The following is a 22470-nucleotide window of genomic DNA, read 5'->3' as shown; positions in this document are numbered from 1 at the left end:
TGGCGCAGCCTAAAAATAAAAAGAGAGAGAGAGAGAGAGAGAGAAAGAAGAAGCTTAGCTGTGAAGAGATTGAGAGGCTAGTTTCCTCCTCTTCCTCCCCCTCATCACTGTTGTTCTGTTTTAGTTCTTTAGTTGCCTGTAATATAAACCCCTTTCCCATGTACGGAGAATTTTTCACTCTATGAAACTTTGTGAGAAGCAGAGCTCACCTACCAGTATTGCAGCTAAAAATGGCAGCTACTTAGTTTTCCATCCTTCCTTATGAACTAAGTCATATGCACATGTCATAGGCTCTGCTAATAAAATGTTCCCAAACTAGACTTTGAATCAGGAGGAGCTTATGAGGCAAAGAAAAAAGAGAACAAGAAAATCCATTCTTGGTGGGCAGTGCCAGCTGTGACAGCAACACCCAGTTTGGGGGAATAGCTCTGGCAACAGCAACATCTAGAGTCTGGTGCTAGAAGGCCTCTCTCTCAGTGTAACTATGGTATCAAATGCTCATTGCTGGCAGCAGCAGTGTCTTCAGTGGCCCAGCCCTGTGGTGTGATATTGGCTACCATCCTGTAAGCAAAACCTCTGAATGTGGTGTGGTAGACTGATGGCATTCATGCCCCAATTCTTCACCTCTCCCTGCATCCGTATTATCTTGTGAGACCTTCTCATTCTTTTTTTTTTTTTTAATATTTATTTATTTATTTGGCTGCACTCGGTCTTAGTTGCAGCATGCGGGATTTAGTTCCCTGACCAGGGATCGAACCCAGGCCCCCTGCATTGGGAGCACAGAGTCTTAACCACTGGACCACCAGGGAAGTCCCATGGGACCTTCTCATTCTGACTCTGGACTGACGATTGTGACTTGCTGTGATCAATGGATGTTCGCAAACGTTACACAAGCAGAAGCTTGAAAAGCACTTGGGTGGCTGCACTTGCTCTCTGTCTTAGTCTGTTTGTGATTCTATAACAAAATATTACAGACTGAGTGTCTTGTAAACAACAGAAACGTATTTCTCACAGTTCTGAAGTCCAAGATCAGGGTGCCAGCGTGGCCGGATTCTGGCCAAGGCTCTCTTCCGAGTTTCAGACTGCCAACTTCTTGCCATGTCCTCGCATAGTGGAAGGAGCAAGGGATTTCTCTGGGATCTCTTCATTCAGGAGGGCTCCACCATCATGATCTAATCACCTCCCAAAGGCCCTTCCTTCTAATACCATCCCATTGGGCATTAGATTTTCAACGTATGAATTTGGGGAGGACAAAAGCATTCAATCTGTAGCACTCTCACTGTTGTCCTCTGCCATTGCCATTACAACATGTCTAGGCTAGCCTGTTGGATGATGAGAAACATGTGGCCCTCGGCCAAGTCTCCCTGAGTTATCCCAGCTGAGGCCATCTTAGATCAGCCAACAGCCAGTTGACCCTCAGGCATATGAATGAGCTCGGCCAAAATCAACAAAATTGTCTAGCCAACCAACAGTTGACCCCAGACACTCGAGTGAGTCCAGCTGAAATCGGCCCAGCTCAGCCCAGCCCCAGATAAGCTGAACCCCACAGACTTGTGAACTAAGTACTGTTCATTGTTACATGCCACTGAGGTTTTGTGGTTGCTTATGTAGCATCATTGTGGCAATAGATAACTGGTCCTTTCCACACATCTATGAGCTATGCCTTTTTTGCTTAAATCAGCTAAGAGCCAGTATCTGTTGCTTGCCCTAACACAAAGCCTGAATGTAAATCAGAGAGAGACACAGGGTCAAAGGAGAGATTGTCTGAGCTGGGAAAGACTTTGGCATGCTTACAGGCAGAGGATTGGAGGCAATTGTGTTTATTAGGATATAAGTTTGGCTGCAAAATAACAGTGCTTTAAACATGATAGGAGTTTATCATTTCCCTCTCTCATGTAAGAGCCTAAGTAAGTGGGCAGCCCTGCTCTGGGAATCTTTAGAAGCCTAGATCCTTCTCTCTGTGTTTATCACGTCCTTGCCCAGTTGGTCTGAGATGACTCCCTACTCCATCCACATTTCAGCCATTGGGAAGAGGGAAAGGGACGACATGACTTTCTCCTGAACACCTGGTGGTTACATTCATTTCTCCCCCTTCCAACCCACTCTCAGAGATTGGTCACACAGTTACGCCCAACTGCAACGGAGGCCAGAAAAGGCAAACCTTATTCTGGCCAATCATGGGTATATCTAAAAATCCTGCTTCTGTGGAAGAAGGGGCAAACAGGTAGTAAGAGTTCTTGCCATGTCATTGGGGAAGAAGGGATAATTAATGGAACAGGATCTCTGTGGTAGGCTTTATTAGCCATTTCCTTCCTTCTTCCCCATTAAGGGGACCCATCTTTTGGAGAGGTGAGGCAACTGTGTTCCCAGTCTGGGCATAACTCATGATATGTCTAAACTAGTGATGGCAATTCTACTCAGCTTTGTCAGGAACTGGTTTCCCCAACCTCCCCTGCAGCTGTGGATGACCATGTGACCCAGTTCTGGCCAGTGAGCCATGAAGGGAAGGCTGCTGGGGGCGGTTCGGGGAAGTGGTTTCCTTCCCATGGAAGAGACAAAGAGAGCTGACTGTCGCGCTCCTGTTTGTGATACTGGTGTGAGGCTTATAACCATAAAAGAAAGGCCGAGAGAATCACAAATGCCCAACTAGAGCCCTGGCACCTTCTTGAGGATTCCAGTGACCTTGAGGGATGAGTGTGAGTGAGCCAGGTGGAGAAAGGGAGAAAAGATATTTGAGAAAGTAAGAGTATTATAAACCTGAGAAGGGATGCTCAGAGATGTTCCTGGAAAGTTGGACTGGGGTCACATCGTGAGGACTTTGTATGCAGCAGTGCGATTTGTTGTCCGAATTGCCTCATTCAGAGTCGGGGCTGGTTTCCTGCTTCTTGGTTGATACACCACCAAAGCATGACAGGCATTTTTCCTTTGTAGGTTTAAGATGACTGAGCATCTCTTCCCCCGTTGGAGAGTTAAAATACTTTTGTTTTGGAACGTCTAGGCTCTCAAAGGCAGAGATTTAGATGATGTGGGTGGGTAGCGGGTGTAGATTTGAAAAGATGAGGGAGAAGGGAATCATTCCCAACCCCTCCGGCAAGTGGGATTTCCCTGCCCTTGGGGAATGGAGAGGTGCCTGGCTCTGACCACCTTGGGGCCTGTGTTTGACTCCCTCCCAGACCCCAGAGTGACAGGATGTCTGTGTGGACCCCAGGCTGGGGACTGAGCTGTGAGCCACAACCTGCGGGGCTGTGGACAGTGGGACCACTGAGGCTAGGACATCAAGCCTCTCACAGTGGGCAGCCACACCCGCCTGAAGTCTAGAGCCCTTCCTTGAGTTTCCAGGATTGGATGAACTTGGGAGTTCTATGTGACTCCAGCAAGGAGAGAGGGGAGTGAAAACAAACAACAAAAAAAACTGATTGAGATAGAGTTTCTCCCTGACTCCTTGAGGAAGAAAACTGAGTCCGATTTGATATTATTTTTTAAAAATAAGGAATTCCTCCCTGGCGGTCCAGTGGTTAGGACTCTGTGCTTCCACTGCAGGGGTTACAGTTTCAATCCCTGGCTGGGGAACTAAGATCCCACAAGACATGTGGAAATATAAAATAAAATAAAATAAAATAAAATAAAATGAAATAAAATAAAATGAAATACTGCTTTCTTGCATTAGAGTGTCCAATTATGGTACGAACTGATTCTGTGGTGTACAAAGCCAAAGGAAAGGGAGTAAGAAGAGGTTATAAATTATCTCAGTAGCTTTTTTATTTAAGTCGATAGATTTTTTTACAAGAGACTGTAGAAGATGTGTCTCTAAGAGCTCATATATGCAAAGTATTCATTTTCATTTTTTTTTAAATAAATTTATTTATCTTGGCCTGCATTGGGTCTTCGTTGCTGCATGCAGGCTTTCTCTAGTTGTTGTGAGCAGGGGCTACTCTTTGTTGCGGTACGTGGGCTTCTCATTGCGGTGGCTTCTCTTGTTGCGGAGCACAGGCTCTAGGCGCGCAGGCTTCAGTAGTTGTGGCTCGTGGGCTCTAGAGCACAGGCTCAGTACTTGTGGTGCACAGGCTTAGTTGCTCCGTGGCATGTGGGATCTCCCAGACCGGGCCTTGAACCCATGTCCCCTGCATTGGCAGGCAGATTCTTAACCACTGCGCCACCAGGGAAGCCCTCCACAGTCTTCTAACTGAGATCACACACTTGGTTTTAGGACTTAATGAAATTCAGGTTCTTGATGTCTCATCGCCAAAAGAATTCAGTGAGAGACAAAGTGACAGGTTAGAAGCGGATTTATTTAGAGAGAAACACACTCCACAGACAGAGTGTGGGCCATCTCAGAAGGCGAAAGCGGACCCAGGATGTGGGGTTGTCAGTTTTTATAGGGGTGGGTAATTTCATAGGCTAATGAGTGGGAGGGGTATTCCAGCTATTTTGGGGAAGAGGTGGGGATTTCCATAAATTGGGTCACTGCCCACTTTTGACCTTTATGGTTGGCCTTGGAACTGTCATGGCACCTGTGGGTGTGTCATTTAGCTTGCTGATGTGTTACAATGAGCGTATATTGAGGCTTAAGGTCTAGTGGAATTCAACTTGTCATCTTGGACCTATTTGGTTCTAATCAGTTTACTTCGAACCCTTGGGCTATGTCATTCTTTTAAAGGTTGTGCCCTGCACCCTTCTCTCCTGTTTCATAACTACTGGACTGCCAAGGAATTCGCAATAGTAGTTTTATATGCATAATAAATAGTGGTTACCCCTTGGCATAAAGCAAAAATGATGATAGCAAAAACTCCTACATAGTACAGTGCTTACCATGTTCCAAGCATTGTTCTGAGTGTTTTAAATATATTAACTTGTTTAATCCTCACAGCAACTTTACAAGGTAAATGCTGTTATTATCCATGTTTTGTTTTAGTGTTTTTTATTGTTCTTCATATGCTCACAATTAGACATCATAATCCTTGGTGCATGACATATTCCTCACTGATCCATGCATAGCTCTTTTAATTACTTTTAAAATACTAGTTATTTTTAATAAAGTAATATGTACCCTCAAATCCTCTACCCAAAATAAAATTAGGATCTTGTCAGTAATTCAGATCTGAGTATATGAGCTGCCCAACCCATTTCACTTCCTTCCCCTGGCCCAAGGTGATCGTAATTTAGAGTCCTAAGTTCATCATTCCTTTGCTTTCCTTATATAGTTTTATTGCTTCTATATATACAGTCTAAAAATTGTGTGTGTGTGTATAATATATATCTATAGTTGTTTTTAACTCTGTATCTTCTTTTGGTACTTTTTTTACTTACTATTACATTACTAAGATTCATTCCAATTGTGTGTTGCTACAGTCATTCATTTTGATGACTGTTTAACATCCCATTGTGTGAATATGTAGCAGTTTATTCATCCTCAAACCATTCTTTACTGAAGTACCTATTATATTCTCAGTGTAAAAGTACCTATTACATTTTTTTTTCTGGTTATTAACTGGACTAACTTTGTCACATCCAGGTTTGCTAATAGCTTCATGTGATTTGAAGCTGTTTTAATATTGATGCCTCCCTTACATTGTCTACGATCTATTTCTTCCCTTGCCTTTTCAGGATACCGTGGTTGGCTCAGAACATGACTAATTAACTCACTCCCCCAGGGTTGAACCTCCCTACCCCTGAGGTTGAACCTGGTAGGGCAGAGCTTCCAAAAAAACAAAACAGGGAATTCCCTGACAGTCCAGTGGTTAGGACTCTGCGCTTTCACTGCTGAGGGGCTGGGTTCAATTCCTGGTCGGTGGGGAACTAAGATCTCGCAAGCCCGCACAGTGTGGTCAAAAAAACAAAACAAAGGGCTTCCCTGGTGGCGCAGTGGTTGAGAGTCCACCTGCCGATGCAGGCGACACGGGTTCATGCCCCGGTCTGGGAAGATCCCACGTGCCTTGGAGCGGCTAGGCCCGTGAGCCATGGCCGCTGAGCCTGCGCATCCGGAGCCTGTGCTCCGCAATGGGAGAGGCCACAACAGTGAGAGGCCCATGTACCGCAAAAACAAACAAACAAACTAAAAAAATAAATAACTAAAAAATAAACATTACACACTTCTACTGAGTTCAAAAAGTATGATGTTAAAGTGAAGTGGAAGGATAAAAATCAACTCTTTCTTTTACAATATTCTGTTATATTAATTTTTTTATTTTTCTAGTATAGTTTATTTAAAAATCTACATAGAGATATCTTTAACTTAAAAACCATTTAAAATGTTGTAACTATTCAAAGATAGAATCAGAATCTCTTCTAGTTGTGTAGTAGTTGAAATGATGTATCGTTTTCAGAAAATTTCATAAATAAACAGAAAAGACAGACTTCCCTGGTGGTGCAGTGGTTAAGAATCTGCCTGCCAATGCAGGGGACACGGGCTCAATCCCTGGTCCGGGAAGATCCCACGTGCCTCAGAGCAACTAAGCCCGTGTGCCACAACTACGGAGCCCACGTGCCACAACTACAGAGCCCACGTGCCGCAACTACTGAAGCCTGCGTGCCTAGAGCCCATGCTCCGCAACAAGAGAAGCCACCGCAATGAGAAGCCCGCGCACTTCAACGAAGTGTAGCCCCCTCTTGCTGCAACTAGAGAAAGCTCACGCGCAGCAGCAAAGACCCAACACAGCCAAAAATTAATTAATTAATTAATTAAACAGAAAAGACTTTGCACTATCACCAACTACTTTCCATGGTAACATTTTTAGCTCTTGGTTCAGACTACCACAGAGTTATCCAGCAAACCTTGCTCCCATGAGGCCAGCAAACCATTTCTGGGGCTACGAACATATTGTATTAAAGTTACACCAGCCAAAAGGGAGCCAGTGGGATTTATTTAATGATCTGGATTTATTAGGAATTCATGGAACAACTATATTTTCATAAATTTATTTTTATTAAAATTATATAAGTGTAGTAATAATACTTAAAGGCTTATAATAAAAACTTCAGTCCTCTGTACTCCCCTCACCCCTAGTCATACTTCCCACAGGCAACCACATCAATTCTTCTATTTCCCCTCCTATGTACCTCTTTATCTCTAAATTACATACTTATACTGCTAGTTCTTGATTAATCATTTTTAGACATTATCTATTGACTTCCCATCATGATAGTGAGGACTTCTTATCCCATACACACATAAGCACTGCCTTTCCTCACAAACTCCCAACATGGCTGGGTCACCATGCATGATTATATCAAGACTACAACCGCATAAGTAGTGTTAATCACAGAGGAGACATGGTGGTGATTGGGCTATGGTGGTGGCAGTGGAGATGGGAAAAACAATAACTGATTCGAGAGATATGTGGGAGGGAGGGTAAATGGAACATAGTGTTTTTCAATGTAGGGGATGACAGAAAGGCAGGTACATGGGGAAATGGGCAGGTGGATGCTGATATTTACTGAAATATCAGAAGGTCGTAGCAGCAGGTGAGGGTGGGGTGGGAGAAACTGTAAGCTCAGTTTGGAACATATTGAGCTTGAGCAGTCCAAAGACAGTTCCCAAATGGAGGCAGAAGAGTTTAGTGTGCCAGTTTGGATCTCCAAGTAGAAGACTGGACTGGACTTGGGAGTCGTCAGTGTGTAGATGGCAACTGAACCACGGGAATAAGTGACGTTACCTAGGAAGTGAGTATAAAGTAAGAAGAGCGTCTTGGTTTGCACACCGAGGAAGACTAACATTTAAGAATAAGCAGAAGGAGGGACTTCCCTGGTGGAGCAGTGGTTGGAAATCCGCCTGCCAACGCAGGGCACACGGGTTCGAGCCCTGGTCCAGGAAGATCCCACATGCCGCGGAGCAACTAGGCCCATGTGCCACAACTGCTGGGCCTGTGCTCTAGAGCCCACGAGCCACAACTATTGAGCCTGTGCGCCACAGCTACTGAAGCCCGTGCGCTTAGAGCCCGTGCTCTGCAACAAGAGAAGCCACCGCAATGAGAAGCCTGCGCACTGCAACAAAGAGTAGCCCCCGCTTGCCGCAACTAGAGAAAACCTGCATGCAGCGACAAAGACCCAATGCAGCCAAATAAATAAATAAATATTAAAAAAAAAAAAGAATAAGGAGAAGGAAGCTCGTAAAGGGTCTGCTCTAATCAAGGCTCTTTTCTAGTCAAGGCCCTCTGTTAGGAGCTGTGGGATAAATAGAGTCTCTGAGCTCACAAATCTCTGAGGCAGATAAGGCACAAGTGGGTTGAGTGTTAAGACTGGTTTTAGAGCCAGGCAGGTGTGAGTTCAAATCCTGATTTTGCTACTGACCAGATGTACAGCTTTAGACAAAATAAATTAACTAACTTCTCTAATTCTAATGTCCTCATTGTTAGCCACTAGGATGACTATTGTAAGTATAAAATTTTATACTTTAAAATGGGTAAGATGGTAGGTTTTTTTACATGTATTTTACCAAAATTAAAAATAAAATAAAAATTTTAAATAATTCAAAAAAATGTCCTAATCATAATTGTTTAATAATGTGGTATTTTTGCAGTTCTGTTATTTCTGCTGGTTCTCACAGTGCCTTGTTCCTTGTATGCTCAGTTATTTTTCACTATGTACTAGTCATTGTCCCTGAAAAATTACTGATGGTGATACTTTGAGGACCAGCACAAAGATGTATCCTTCCAGAGAAGGCCTGAGTTTGCTTCTGCCAGGCACTTAGAGACACTTCAGTTTAGGACTACTTTAAACTAGACTTAAAAGTTTTTTTGAATACTTCATGTAATTTGGGCTACAAATCTATAAAAATGTTAGTTATGGTTACAAAGTCTCAAGGAGAGTTCCCCCTGCCCCCCGCAGCCCCCGCATATGTTCAGTGTAGTACTAAGTTCACTTTCCTTGGAGTCTCTTGGGACAAGATGTGGGGGTAAGTTTACTTCTGATTCCCCTTTACTCTAATCATAGACCTTTGTGGCCATGACTAATACAGGGAAGGCCTTCTAATAGACTCCCCACCAGGACTTCCCTGGTGGCTCAGTGGTTGGGAATCTGCCTGCCAACGCAGGGGATATGGGTTCAATCCCTGGTCCAGGAAGATCCCACATGCTGTGGAGCAACTAAGCCCGTGAACCACAACTACTGAGCCTGCACTCTAGAGCCTGTGCTCCGCAACAAGGGAAGCCACCACAATGAGAAGCCTGTGCACCGCAACGAAGAGCGGCCCCCACTTGCCGCAACTAGAGAAAGCCCACACACGGCAATGAAGACACAACACAGCCTAAATTAATTAATTAATTAATTTAAAAAAATAGACTCCCCACCTTGGTGGACGCTGAGCTTTAATTTCATTCCTCCTTACCCTACAGAGTTCTCATAATGAAATTCAAGTTTGCCCAGATTGGCAAATACCCTCAGAGCAAATTTGACTTTCATGTTTGCTTACCTGTCCCAATTCCTGAATTCCTATAGTCTTTGGTCTCCTACCTCTTATCTTGTCATCTCTTCTGTGCTTTCAAGAATATTTTAAAACTATTTTATACAGCAGTTTTTAGTTGTTGGGGTTTTTTTTTGGCAGCAAGTTGGCCCCAATAACCTTAGCAATCAGAAGACCCTCTGCTTTATCTTTTCTTCCTTTTTATTGATTTCTGTTCTTTTATATATTTTCTCCCTCCTTTGTTTTTTGTTCTTATCCTTGGTTGTTTTCTTTCCCCCTTCTTGGGTTGAATGCTTAGTTCATTATTGCCTTTTCTTTTTCCATGATAAGGCTATTCTATTCAAGTTTCTAAATTTCCCTTAAAGTACGCCTTTCATTGTATTCCTTAAGTTTTGGTATGTAGTGGAGGAGTGATTGCTCAAAGCCTAATTGTCTTCATCAACTCACCCCAGCAGGGCTATTGCGCTACCCTGATTTTTTTCCTGTGATACCTGTACTCAATGTCTGGATAATGCGGCCAATTTTCCCCATCAGGGGGCAGCAATGGTTGCCCAAAGCAATGCTGGAAGAGATAAGAGCATAATTTAAACTAACTTTTTCTGGGACTTCCCTGGCAGTCCAGTGGTTAAGACTCCACGCTCCCAATGCAGGGGGCCCAGGTCTGGGAACTAAGATCCCACGTACTGCAGCTAAGCCCACGTGCCTCAACTAGAGAAGCCTACAGCCAAAAATAAATAAATAAATTTTAAAAATATGTAAACTAAGTTTTTCTATTCAGTGTTTTTCAATACTGCCTACATATGAAAATCACAGGGAGGTTTTTAAAAATACTGATACCTGGGTCCTACCCAGAGAATGTTCTAATTGGTGTGGGGTGCTGACTTTCAGTGACTGTAATGTGAAGCTGGCATTGAGAGCCACTTCTCCAATTTATCTGCTCACTGCCACCAAGGCCCAGACTTCATCTCCCTCCTCCCCACTCACACTCCCAATTAATTTTAAACAGTCTTCTGCCTTTCTTAAAGCTGTTATTGCCTGGTTTCCGTATTTCTCTCCATTGTTTCTCCAAGTGAATTTGGGGAAGGAGGCAGAAACCCTGGTAATTTACCACATTGGCAGGAATCAGAATTCTCCCCCATGTTATTTGTCTTCACAGGAGGTCTCAGCATGAGACGGCAGCACTGGTGTGGGATGACTGCCAAAATGGGCTCCATGTTATCAGGGGTCTTTACCATCATGGCCATCGACTTGTACCTCATCTTCGAACAGAAGTACTTAAGGAGAAGCAATTGCACTGAGCTTACCCCACAGACCAAGAGTACAAGTATCCTGATAAAACAGTTCATGATCTGCTGGAGTTTGACTATCGTCTTCTTCCTATCTTTCATCACCATCATCATCTGCTTCTTGCTCCTATACTCAGTATATGCCCGTATGTACAAGGGCCTGGTGATCTACATCATCTGGATCTTTTTCTATGAAACTGTAAACATTGTAGTACAAACGCTTACCAATGATGATTCTAACATTGGAGAGGTCAGAATCATGCGCTGGTTTGGTTTGGTGTCCCGTATATTGGTGCACTGTTTTTGGATGTACTTTGTCATCACCTATGCCTACATGATCTACGAAAATCAAAGCCAGGGCAATATCATTTCCTACAACAGACGTATTTCTATAGGCAGTGAATTCCCACGGCGGAAATCAAAGATAATACACTTTACCCACCGGCCACTATAGTGAACGACGTTGGCCCTTTTCCGTGATAGGCAGATCTCCCAGGTTCTCATGGTAGTTCAGTTTCCATCTCTTTCACTTTTCAGCAAGCAGAGACTCTACTGTCACTCTTTTGGGGGGATACGGAGAGAAAAGTGATTATAGTCACAACTGGAACACGCTGCTCCTTAAGGATGTTTAGTTAAAGGACACTGTTATTATCAAGCACTCTGTGAGTTCCTCTTTCCTTGTCTTGTCATTACCTCCTTATTGGTCAAAACGAAGAGGGTGAGGAATGAAATCAAACTGAATTGCAGTCTGGCAATCCTTTCATCTTGGTATATCTTCATCAGCCTTCAACCCACAGCTCTCTGATTTAACCCAGCGACAGGCAAACCTGTATTTATATCTGAGTGTCGTAGCGCAAAGAATAGTGTTGGGGCCTTGAGGTCGCTTTGTGTTATGGTTTTCCCCCCATGTCCTCTATACTATATTCCAGATAAGTGAAAGAATAAAAATAGAGAAAAATCATACTTCATTTTCTGTCTTGACTCCCCACCCCCCACATTTTTCAAGGAGCACAAAAGACACTTGTGGTTAATCAAAAGGTATTTGTTAAACTTTTCTGTCAGTGCTGGACACTGCAGGAGGATACAGAAAAGTATAAAATATGAGGCCTGGCCTTGAGGACTTTTCAGTTTAGTGGGAGAAACGAAATCATGTTTATGAATCAATTAGCCAACCACATAAGACAGTACAAGATTACACACTATCACATAACAACAAACTTCACTTTGAATTCAGGTTCAGAAATTGTCAGAAGCAGTTTAAACCAGAATGGAAGACAAACCAAGCAAACCTCTACTTCAAACATAAGACATTATGTTAAGTGTCTGTTTACTTAATAGCTTTCTTGAGGTATAATTGACATACAGTAAACAGCACATGTTTAAAGAATATAATTTGATGAGTTTTGACACTAGTATATCCCAGTGAAACCATCACTGTAATTGAATTGGTGAACACATGTATCACCCCCAAAAGTTTCCTGCTAATCCCTGTCTCCTGCCCCTTCTTGCACCACACACCCCCACCATCACAAGGCACTGATTTGCTGTCCCTATATATTAGTTTGCATTTTCTAGAATTTTACATAAATGGCATCATACAGTATATAATCTTTACTTTTTTTTTTTTGGCCTGGCTTCTTTTGCTCAGCCTAAGACCTTAAAGATTCACCCATGTCATTATGTATATTGATAGTTCATTCTTTATTGCTGAGTAGTATGCCATGGCATGAATGTACCACAGATTGTTCATCCATTTGCCCACTGAAAGACATAGAGTGGTTTGTAGTTTGGGGCAATTATGAATAAGAACACTATAAGCAATTGTGTACAAGGCTTTGTGTGGATTTATGATTTCATTTATCTTGAGTAAATACCATTTTTACTTTTTAAGATACTAGCAAACTTTTTTCCAGAGGGGATGTACCATTTTATACTCCCAGTGTATGAGAATTCCAGTTCCTTCACATCCTTGCCAGTACTTCGTATAGACAATACATTTTTCATTTTAGCCATTCTAATATATATATATGTATATATATATACATATATATATATATATATATACAGATAGAGAGAGAGAGAGAGTATATAGTGGCATCTCATTGTGGTTTTAACTTTCATTTCTTTAATAACAAATGATGTTGAGCATCTTTTCATGTGCTTATTTAGCATTCTTATATCTTTTTTGGTAAGGTGTCTGTTCAAATCTTTCGCCCATTTTTTTGTTTTATTCACTAGTTTGTCTTATTTTTTAGATTCCATATATAAGTGAAAACATACAGTATTTGTCTTTCTCTGTCTGATTTCACTAAGCATAATACCCTCCAGTTCCATCCATGTTGCTGCAAATGACAAAATTTCATTATTTTTTATGGCCGAGTAGTATTCCATTATATATATATGAATATGCATATTATATATATAATATATATATAGGAATATATATATAATATATATTCCATTCATCTGTTGATGGACATTTAGGTTGCCTCTACCTTTTGGGTATTGTGAATAATGCTGCTGTGACTATGGTTGTCCTCAAGTTTCATCCGTGTTGTAGCATGGGTCAGAATTTTCTTCCTTTTTAAGGTTGGGTAATACTCCATTATATGAATACACCACATTTTATTTATCCATTCATTCATTGACGGGCATTTGGGTAGTTTCCAACTTTTGGCTATTGTGACTAGTGCTGCTGTGAACATTGGTGTACAAGTATCTGTTTGAATCTCTGCTTTCTATTCTTCTGGTGGGTATATACTCAGAAGTGGAGTTGCTGGATAATATGGTAATTCTATTTTTAATTTTTAGAGGAACTGTCATACTGTTTTCCTCCACAGAGGTACTATTTTACATTCCACCAACAGTGCACAAAGATTCTAATTTCTCCACAACCTCCCCAGCACTTATTATTTTGGTTTTTTTATAGTAACCATCCTAATGGGTATGAGGTGGTATCTCACTCTGTTTTTAATTTGCATTTCCCTAATGTTTAGTGATGTTGAGCATCTTTTCATGTGTTTATTGGTCCTTGTATATCTTCTTTGGAGAAATGTCCACTGAAGTCCTTTGCCCATGTTTAATCAGGTTATTTGTGTTGCTGTTGTTGGGTTATAGAAGTTCTTTATACATTCTTATTTATCACATATTTGATTAGCAAATAATTTCTCCTGTTCTATGGGTTGCCTTTCCACTCTATTGATGTGTCCTTTTTTAAAATTTATTTATTTATTTATTTTGGCTGCAAAGGGTCTTAGTTGCAGGATGCTGGATCTTCATTGCGGCATGCAGGATCTTTGGTTGGAGCATGTGGGCTCTTAGTTGCGGCATGTGGGCTTCTTAGTTGTGGCATGTGAACTCTTAGTTGCAGCATGCATGCGAGATCTAGTTCCCCGACCAGGCATCGAACCCAGGCCCCCTGCATTGGGAGCGCAGAGTCTTACCCACTAGACCACCAGGGAAGTCCCTTGATGTGTCCTTTTATGCATGGAAGTTTTTCATTTTCGTGTGGTCCAATTTATTTTTTTTTCCTTTTTTCCCCTATGCTTTTGGTGTCATATTCAAGATATCATTGCCAAATCCAATTTCATGAAGCTTTCCCCTTAGTTTCATAGTTTTAACTCTTAGATTTAGGCCTTTGACTCATTTTGAGTTAATTTTTGTATATGGTGTAAGGTAAGGGTCTAACTTCCTTCTTTTGTGTGTGGATATCCAGTTTTCCCAATACCATTTGTTGGAAGGACTGTCCTTTTCCCCATTGAATGGTCTAGTCACCCTGCTGAAAATCATTTGACCATATGTATTAGTCTGCTCAAGCTACCATAACAAAATGCCATAGACTGGGTGGCTTAAAAAACAGAGGCTAGAGATACATGATCAAGGTGCCAGCAAATTCAGTTTCTGGTGAGAGTTCTCTTCCTGGCTTGAAGATATCCACCTTCTCTCTGTGTCATCGTATGGTCTTTCTTCTGTACACAGGTTGGGAGACAGAGTGAGCTCTCTGGTATCTCTTCGTCTTTTATAAGGATACCAATCTTACTGGGTTAGAACCCCACCCTTATGACAACATTTAAGTTTTATGACCTCCCTAAAGGCCGTCTCTTCAAATACAGTCACATTGGGGGTTAGGGCTTCGACATATCGATTTTGGGGTGGGGGACATAATTTTGTCCATAACACCATATATACAACAGTTTATTTATGGGCTCTCTATTCTATCCTATTGGTCTGTATGTCTGCCTTTATGCCAGACATTCACACTGTTTGATTAATATAGCTTTGTGACACATTTTGAAACCAGGAAGTGTGAGACCCTCAACTTTGTTCATCTTTTTTGAGATTGTTTTGGTCATTGGGGGTCCCTTGAGATCTTATATGAATTTTAGGATGGATTTTTCTATTTCTTAAAAAAAATCCTGTTGGACTTTGATAGGGATTACATTGAATATCGCTTTAGGTAGTATTGTCATCTTTTTTTTTTTAATAAATGTATTTATTTTATTTTATTTATTTTTGGCTGCGTTCAGTCTTCATTGCTGCGCACAGTCTTTCTCTAGTTGCGGCGAGTGCGGGCTACTCTTTGTTGTGGTGTGCGGGTTTCTCATTGCGGTGGCTTCTCTTGCTGCAGAGCACGGGCTTTAGGCACGTGGGCTTCAGTAGTTGTGGCTCACAGGCTCTAGAGCGCAGGCTCAGTAGTTGTGGCACACGGGCCTAGTTGCTCTGCAGCATGTGGGATCTTCCTGCACCAGGGAACGAACTGTGTCCCCTGCACTGACAGGCGGATTCTTAACCACTGCGCCACCAGGGAAGCCCAATATTGTCATCTTTTTTTTAATATATAAATTTATTTATTTTATTTTATTTATTTATTTTTGGCTGTGTTGGGTCTTCATTGCTGTATGTGGGCTTTGTCTAATTGCAGTGGGCAGGGGCTACTCTTTGTTGCGGTGGGTGGGCTTTTCATTGCAGTGGCTTCTCTTGTTGCGGAACTCTAGGTGCACAGGCTTCAGTAGTTGTGGCACATGGGCTCAGTAGTTGTGGCTCACAGGCTCTAGAGCGCAGGCTCAGTAGTTGTGGCGCATGGGCTTAGTTGCTCCAAGGCATGTGGGATCTTCGTGGACCAGGGCTCGAACCCATGTACCCTGCATTGGAAGGTGGTTTCTTAACCACTGCTCTACCAGGGAGGTCCCTGAACTTCATTATGTCTTGAGACCAGGTGTGATCTCAGTTAAAAGACCATGGGGGCTTCCCTGGTGGCGCAGTGGTTGGGAGTCCGCCTGCCGATGCAGGGGACACAGGTTCGTGCCCCGGTTCGGGAAGATCCCACATGCCGCGGAGAGGCTGGGCCCGTGAGCCATGGCCGCTGGACCTGCGCGTCTGGAGCCTGTGCTCCGCAGCGGGAGAGGCCACAACAGTGAGAGGCCCGTGTAAAGCAAAAAAAAAAAAAAAAAAAGGGCATGGGTTCAACTCCCAATCTGAGTTACACGGTTTCAAAACCACTTCTTTCTGCCCCTCTCCCAGCTCAGCCAGGTAGAAACTCTACTCCAGACTGGTGCAGCCAAGAACACAGGGCTCCCTTTCCCTTATCCCCCCAGTCAGGGTTTTCTTCCCAGGAGGAGCCAGACATTGGCATTTCTCACCTTGTGTCCCAGGTACCTGTTGCTGAGGCTAAGAGGTGGGGGCTCCCTTCTGATGCCTAGTCCCTACTCATGGGATGGAGGCATTACCTTAGGTGTGGCACCACTGAGAATATTGGGGCCCCAATTGCCCTTGCCCCAGGTTGTAAGGTAGTGGTTCCAATGACAGGAGAGGCAAGCCAGGAAGACCCCAGACTACGGTCTTCCCTTTCCCACAGAGCACTCAGCTCCTAAAGCAGGAGTATCACTAAGACAGAAGCATACAGTTGTCCCCTCCCCCAATGCCAGAGCCGTGGACCAGAGGTTTTGGCTGAGGCAGGGGAGAAGTAAGCCATAAAACAGATATTTGCAATCTCTCCCCCAAAGGAACTGGTTTTCTTTACAACAGAGCAAGAAGTTCAAGCCTAAAGGTGTTCTAAATAGTGACAGTTGTGGCAAAAGGCAACTGAGAGATGTGTAGATCACACAGGAAGATTCAGGCTAAACTGTAGGCTAGCTAGTTTTCAAGAGAGAAGTGGGGAAAGAAACAATTGGAAGAAGCCCTCCTGGGGTCAGAACAAACATCAAACACTGACTTCTGGAAATATTACTTCAGAGGAGACTGAATTTGATTGGATGGTCTATAGCGCAATTTATGCCCCATGTCAGTACTGAAAACAATAGGGCAATTAGTAGGCCTTAACAGCTGGGTGTGGTCAAAGAAAGAGGGGGAAGAGTTCTGGCAAAACCACTGTTATCCTAGAATCACTGTGGGCATATCCTAAGCTGCACCTCTATGAGAAGCAACATCAGAGGCTTCACATGTGGGTGTTGGGTGGTGAGGGGGTGGGGTGGGGGGAAGAATGTAATTTACTAAAATAATCCAGCCAGTGACACTGAGCAGGGCCCTGTGGGGCTCCTGGGCACAAAGCCTTTCTGTGTCCCCCATTTCTTTGATTACTGGAAATAGCCTTCATTCAACCTCCATTACCTTCCCCGACTTCCAACGGACAGATTCAAGCAGTTGTTATTTAGGAAAGGGAGGGGATGCCAGACAAGGGAGAAACAAACAGTCAAGAGAAACAATAGTGCAGCCTTGGGATAAGGTCACACAAAGATATCTTCGAGCTGTTTTTCAGATACTGAAACCCCCTCCAGGTGGGAGAAGGTAACAATTAATGATGGTATGCTGCCCACAAGCATGTGGACCCCAGAGGAGTTGAAAACTGAAGGTTGATGATGCTGACCCCTACTTACCTCACCATCAACCCATCAGAAGAATGCAAGCCCATCACTGCCTTGATCCTTATCACCTACCCCCCACCACAAGCCCTGTCTATAAGACCTCTCCCTATTCCCCAGGGAAGGGGCACAGTTTTTGAGGCCTAGCCTACTGTGTTCCCTCTTTGCCTGGCAAAGAAATAAAGCTACTCTTTCTCTTTCCTCTGAAATTCTGTCTCTGTATTACTATTTGGCACCAGGGTACAGAATACAAACTAATTTTTAATTTATTTTTGGCTGCATTGGGTCTTCATTGCTGCATGTGGGCTTTCTCTAGTTGCAGTGAGTGGGGGCTACTCTTCATTGTGGTGCATGGGCTTCTCATTGTGGTGGCTTCTCTTGTTGCAGAGCACGGGCTCTAGGCATGTGGGCTTCAGTAGTTGCAGCATGCAGGCTCAGTAGTTGTGGCACATGGGCCCTAGAGAGCTTGGGCTTCAGTAGTTGTGGCTCGTGGTCTCAGTAGTTGTGGTGTGTGGGCTCTAGGGTGCGTGGGCTTCAGTAGTTGTGGCACACAAGCTCAGTAGTTGTGGCTTATGGGCTCTAGAGCACAGGCTCAGTAGTTGTGGCACACAGGCTGAGTTGCTCCACGGCATGTGGGATCTTCCTGGACCAGGGATCGAACCTGTGTCCCCTGTATTGGCAGGCAGATTCTTAACCACTGAGCCACCAGGGAAGTCCCACCATAATTTTAAAAAGTAAAGGAAAATACAATGGCAATTTCACATCAAATAGAGAATATCAATAAAGAGATAGAAGTTATAAAAAAAGAACCAAATGGAAATTCTGGAGTTTAAAAGTACAATAACTGAAATGAAAAACTCACTAGAGAAGCTCAGCAGTAGGTGTGAAGTGGCAGAGGGAATAATTAGTGAAGATAAGTGGTAGAGATTATGCAATCTGTTTTTCTGAACAGAGAGAAAAAGAGGTGAAGAAAAGTAAACAGAGCCTCACAGAAATGTGGGACATTATTAAGCATACCAACCAACATATGCATAATGGGAGTATTGGAAGAAGAGGAGAGAGAGAAAGGAACTGAAAAAATATTTTAAGAAAAAAAATGGCTGAAAACTTCCCAAGTTTATTGAAAAAGATTAACCTACACATCCAGGAAACTCAATGAATTTCAGTCAGGATAAATCAAAGAGATCCACAAGCAGACACTGCACAGTAAAAATGCTCAAGTCAACGTCAAGAAGAAAACCTTGAAAACAGCATGGGAAATAAGTCACTCGTCACTTAATAAGGGAATCCCAATAAGATTAACAGCTGATTTCTCAGCAGAAACAATGGAAGCCAGAGGGTAGTGGGAGAATAGCATATTCAAAGTGCTCCCCCTGAACCACTGTTAATCAAAAATCCTATATCCAGCCAAGTTATATTTCAAAAACAAATGCTCAGATTCCCTCTGAGTTCCAGGTTGATGGAGGTGACTTCATGGTCGACATGTCTATTTGGATGTCCCAGGGGAATTCAAACCCACCATTTCCCAAAAATGTCCTCATCATCATCCCCACCCCCATAATAAGGAAAAATAATTCCTTCCTCCATGCTCTCCAGCTCAGTGCATGGGCCACCCTCCACCCAGGTGCTCATTCCAGACTCCTTCTCGCATAGCCCCAGGGTCCAAACACACAACCCCACATCCCTCTTCACCCCATTTCTTTCAACAGCCTCTCAACTTCTCTGCTTGCATCCACGTTTGCCCCCTTTCTGACGCATGGCCCCCACAGGAGCAAGAAAGATTTTTCTTAAATGCTCTGGAAGCTGCTCTGTGAGTAGGGATGAGGTTTAGTTGATGCGGACAGGGAAGTATCGGCGCAGCTATCCACCAGCCAGCACACTGCCTCTCCCACCCGACATGGGACCCTTCAGGGCCTGGGGTGCAGTGAGAGGTCTGTGTCTCAAGGACTGAACTGTGGAGTCACACACAGTTGGGAGGTTGGTGGGGAATAAGGTGTAAAACTATTTGGGCTGAACCTTGAACATACTGTGCTGGTGGGGGAAAGGATAAACTGGGAGATTGGGATTGACATATACATGCTACTATACATAAAATAGATAACTCATAAGGACCTACTGTATAGCACAGGGAACTCTACTCGATACTCTGTAATGATCTATATGGGAACAGAATCTAAAAAAGAGTGGATATCTGTCTAAATGATGTACTTTTCTGTACAGCAGAAACTAACACAACATTGTAAGTCAACTATACGCCAATAAAACTTTTTTTAAACCTAAAAAAAGAAAAGAAAATATTATGCTGTGAAGTAAGCCAGACACAAAAAGACAAATACTGTATGATTCAATTTATATGGGGTACTTAGAGGTAGTCAGATTTATAGAGACAGAAAGTAGAATTAACAGGGGCTGGCGGGAGATGAGGGAGGAAGAATTAGTGTCTGATGAGTACAGAGTTCTTTCTTGGAGAATATGAAAAAGTTGAGGTGGGGGTGGTGATGCTCGCACAACAGTATGAATGTACTTAACGCCACTGAATGGTACACTGAAAAAGGGTTAAAATGGTAAGATTTATGTTATGTATATTTTATCACAGCAATAAAACAATTGCTACTGACAAAAAAAAAAAGAATATTTGGGATTGATAGAGTGAGCGAGGAGAAGGCTGGAGGGAGGCGGATGGCAGCCTGTCTGTGCTCTGACAGGACTGAAGAGGAGCCCTGTCCAGCGACCTTAGAAGGAAACCATGCCGAGCTTCCAACTGGTTGTCCCTCATCGGAAACACATCAGCCAGAGGCCTGCACGCGTTCCCCTCGTGTGTGACTCTTGCCCCTCTCTCTGCCCTCACAGTGGTAGCTGGCCAGTGTGGGGAATGAAGAGGAGGCAGCTTTGCTCTGGAATTCTCCCAACTGGGAGCCAGTAAGAAGGCAATAGGATCTGGGAGGGACGATTGCTCCAGGGCCTGCCCTACCACAGCCTTGGGCCCTCCGCCATAAATACCTTCAACAGGTCTACGCGGGAGCTAGGCAGCTCCACCCTGGCTGGAGCCAGCCGCTAGAGTTCAGGTCTAACCTAGGTTGCAGCTGGGGGTCGGCCTGCTAGATTTTCGCCTGAACGACCTGGCTTATCGTTGTGGCACCTTCACCCTGGGCAAACGAGATAGTCAGCCTTGGATCCGTAAACCTTCTCCCATTCCATTCACTGCTGGCTGAATCCTGTGACTTGGGACAATTCTGGGTCAGACCCAGGGAATAACTCAGGGAAATTACATTTTTAAGGGCTTGGAAGGGAAGAAAAGGGGGCCGAGGGGAAGGTCAGGGATGATTCTAGGCCCTTGAGAAGCCATGCTAGTTTTCTGAGAAAATGTGTTTCTTCGGAGAAACGAATATCCCAGTAGGAGCCCAGAACTGACTCTACCATTATTCCAGATACAGGAACTTCCTAATTCCCACAAGCCTGACACCAACAGGAGTACACCTTAAAGCATGGCTGCTGCTGGAAGAGCAGAGCTACCTGAAGATTATTCCAAGCCAGTGATGCCCTCACTTCCCAGTGATGTGCTCACCTGTAGCTAGTGAGGCCAGAGCAGCGTCAGAGCCCGTGTCCCTTGACTTCCAGCCCATTGTCTGTCTATATACCCTTATTACTCTTAGCTCTTCCATTTACATCTAGTGGCTTGAGGATTTGTCCTGGGCTAGCCACTGCCCTCTTGTCAGGTAACTCCACAATTTTTTTCTTTTCTGCAGCCGATGCTCCGGTAAAACAAGTATAAAATGAATGACAAGAAGTTCTCCTTCATGATGGGCATCTTCTGTATCCTCAACACCATCCAGTTCCTCATCTTTGAAGTGAACGAGGTTGCATACATCGGCTACGAGGACAACTTCAGCATCTACAAGGAGACAAAGTCTGAGCTAGTCTCTTGGGTCACGACCTACAAGAAGCACATCAACATCTGCCTATCCACCATCACCCTCATGGTCAGCTCCTTGTTCCTCTATTGCATCCACATCAGCAACTACGTGGGGCTGCTGTGTTACACCATGTGGATCATCACCTATGAGCTCCTCAGCTTCTCCGTGGTCCTGCTCACCAACGGGACCATCAAAGAGCAGTTCAAGGAGCTGAGGTACTTGCACTTGATTTTCCAGGTCTCCCGAATGATCCTGCACTTCTTCTGTCTGTCCTTCGTCACCAAGTATGCGTACTCCCTTTACAAGGACCTCAAGGCTTTAAGCAAGACAGGCCGCCGCAAACGCTCCTCTGTCGGTACAGTTGACTCGTGGTCACCTGTCGGGCTGGGAACCTTGTCCCACAAGTTAAACTAAACTGTGCCAGGAAGAAGGGAGAGAGAGGGACAGCACTCCCCAGCGGTGGCTCGCCCTTCCCTGCCTGCCTTCTGCTGATTCTCCTTGCCTTTTCCGGCTTCTCGAGTTTTATGCACTTAAGAATGACCCTTGGGGGAGGGAGGGTTGCGTGGATCAGTTATTATACATGTGTATTTGTGACTTGTTTTGGCATTTAATTATAGACCGCCCTTGTGCTTACTTAACCATCTCATTGCTGTATCCTGTTGTCTCTCATTGTACCCTCCTCTCTGCACTTTTCTCTTGTGGATTGCCCACTGATGCCTGGTTCTGCTGAATCCTTTATGAGCAGCGCTATTTGATAGAAATTTCTGCGCTGATGGAACAGTTCTACATCTGTGCTGTCCACTAGCCACATGTGGCTACTGAGCACTTGGGACATGGCTATTACAATCTAGGAATCAAATTTAAAATTTTATTTGGTTTTAATTACTTTCAGTTTCAATAGCCACACGTGGCTGGCTTGTGGCTACCATGTCGCAGAGCACGGTAATCTGGAGCCTCATTTTACCCCTGCATATAACTGTAGACCCCCTTTCCAACTTCATGCATCACTCTGCTTT

At 43.7% G+C, this 22470-nt stretch overlaps 2 protein-coding genes across 2 annotated transcripts in view; both read left to right on the top strand.

Annotated features, from left to right (window-relative positions):
* TMEM217B (transmembrane protein 217B) overlaps positions 1-22193 on the top strand; it is a 29156-nt gene extending 6963 nt beyond the window's left edge. The window contains exon 2 of the mRNA XM_012532204.3: positions 21287-22193. Within this exon, the coding sequence (XP_012387658.1) occupies positions 21314-21868 (555 nt within the window). The 5' untranslated portion in view covers positions 21287-21313 and the 3' untranslated portion in view covers positions 21869-22193. The remainder of the gene's footprint in view (positions 1-21286) is intronic.
* TMEM217 (transmembrane protein 217) lies at positions 10389-11245 on the top strand. The gene has a single exon (XM_004267801.2). The coding sequence runs from the start codon at positions 10535-10537 to the stop codon at positions 11135-11137; it is 603 nt and encodes a 200-aa protein (XP_004267849.2). The 5' UTR covers positions 10389-10534; the 3' UTR covers positions 11138-11245.
* Positions 22194-22470: the final 277 nt, after the last annotated feature.

This window comes from Orcinus orca, chromosome 10 (assembly GCF_937001465.1).
Source record: "Orcinus orca chromosome 10, mOrcOrc1.1, whole genome shotgun sequence".
NCBI lineage: Eukaryota > Metazoa > Chordata > Mammalia > Artiodactyla > Delphinidae > Orcinus > Orcinus orca.
Note: the sequence above shows the minus strand (reverse complement) of the source record. Positions and strands in the feature narration are given on the sequence as shown.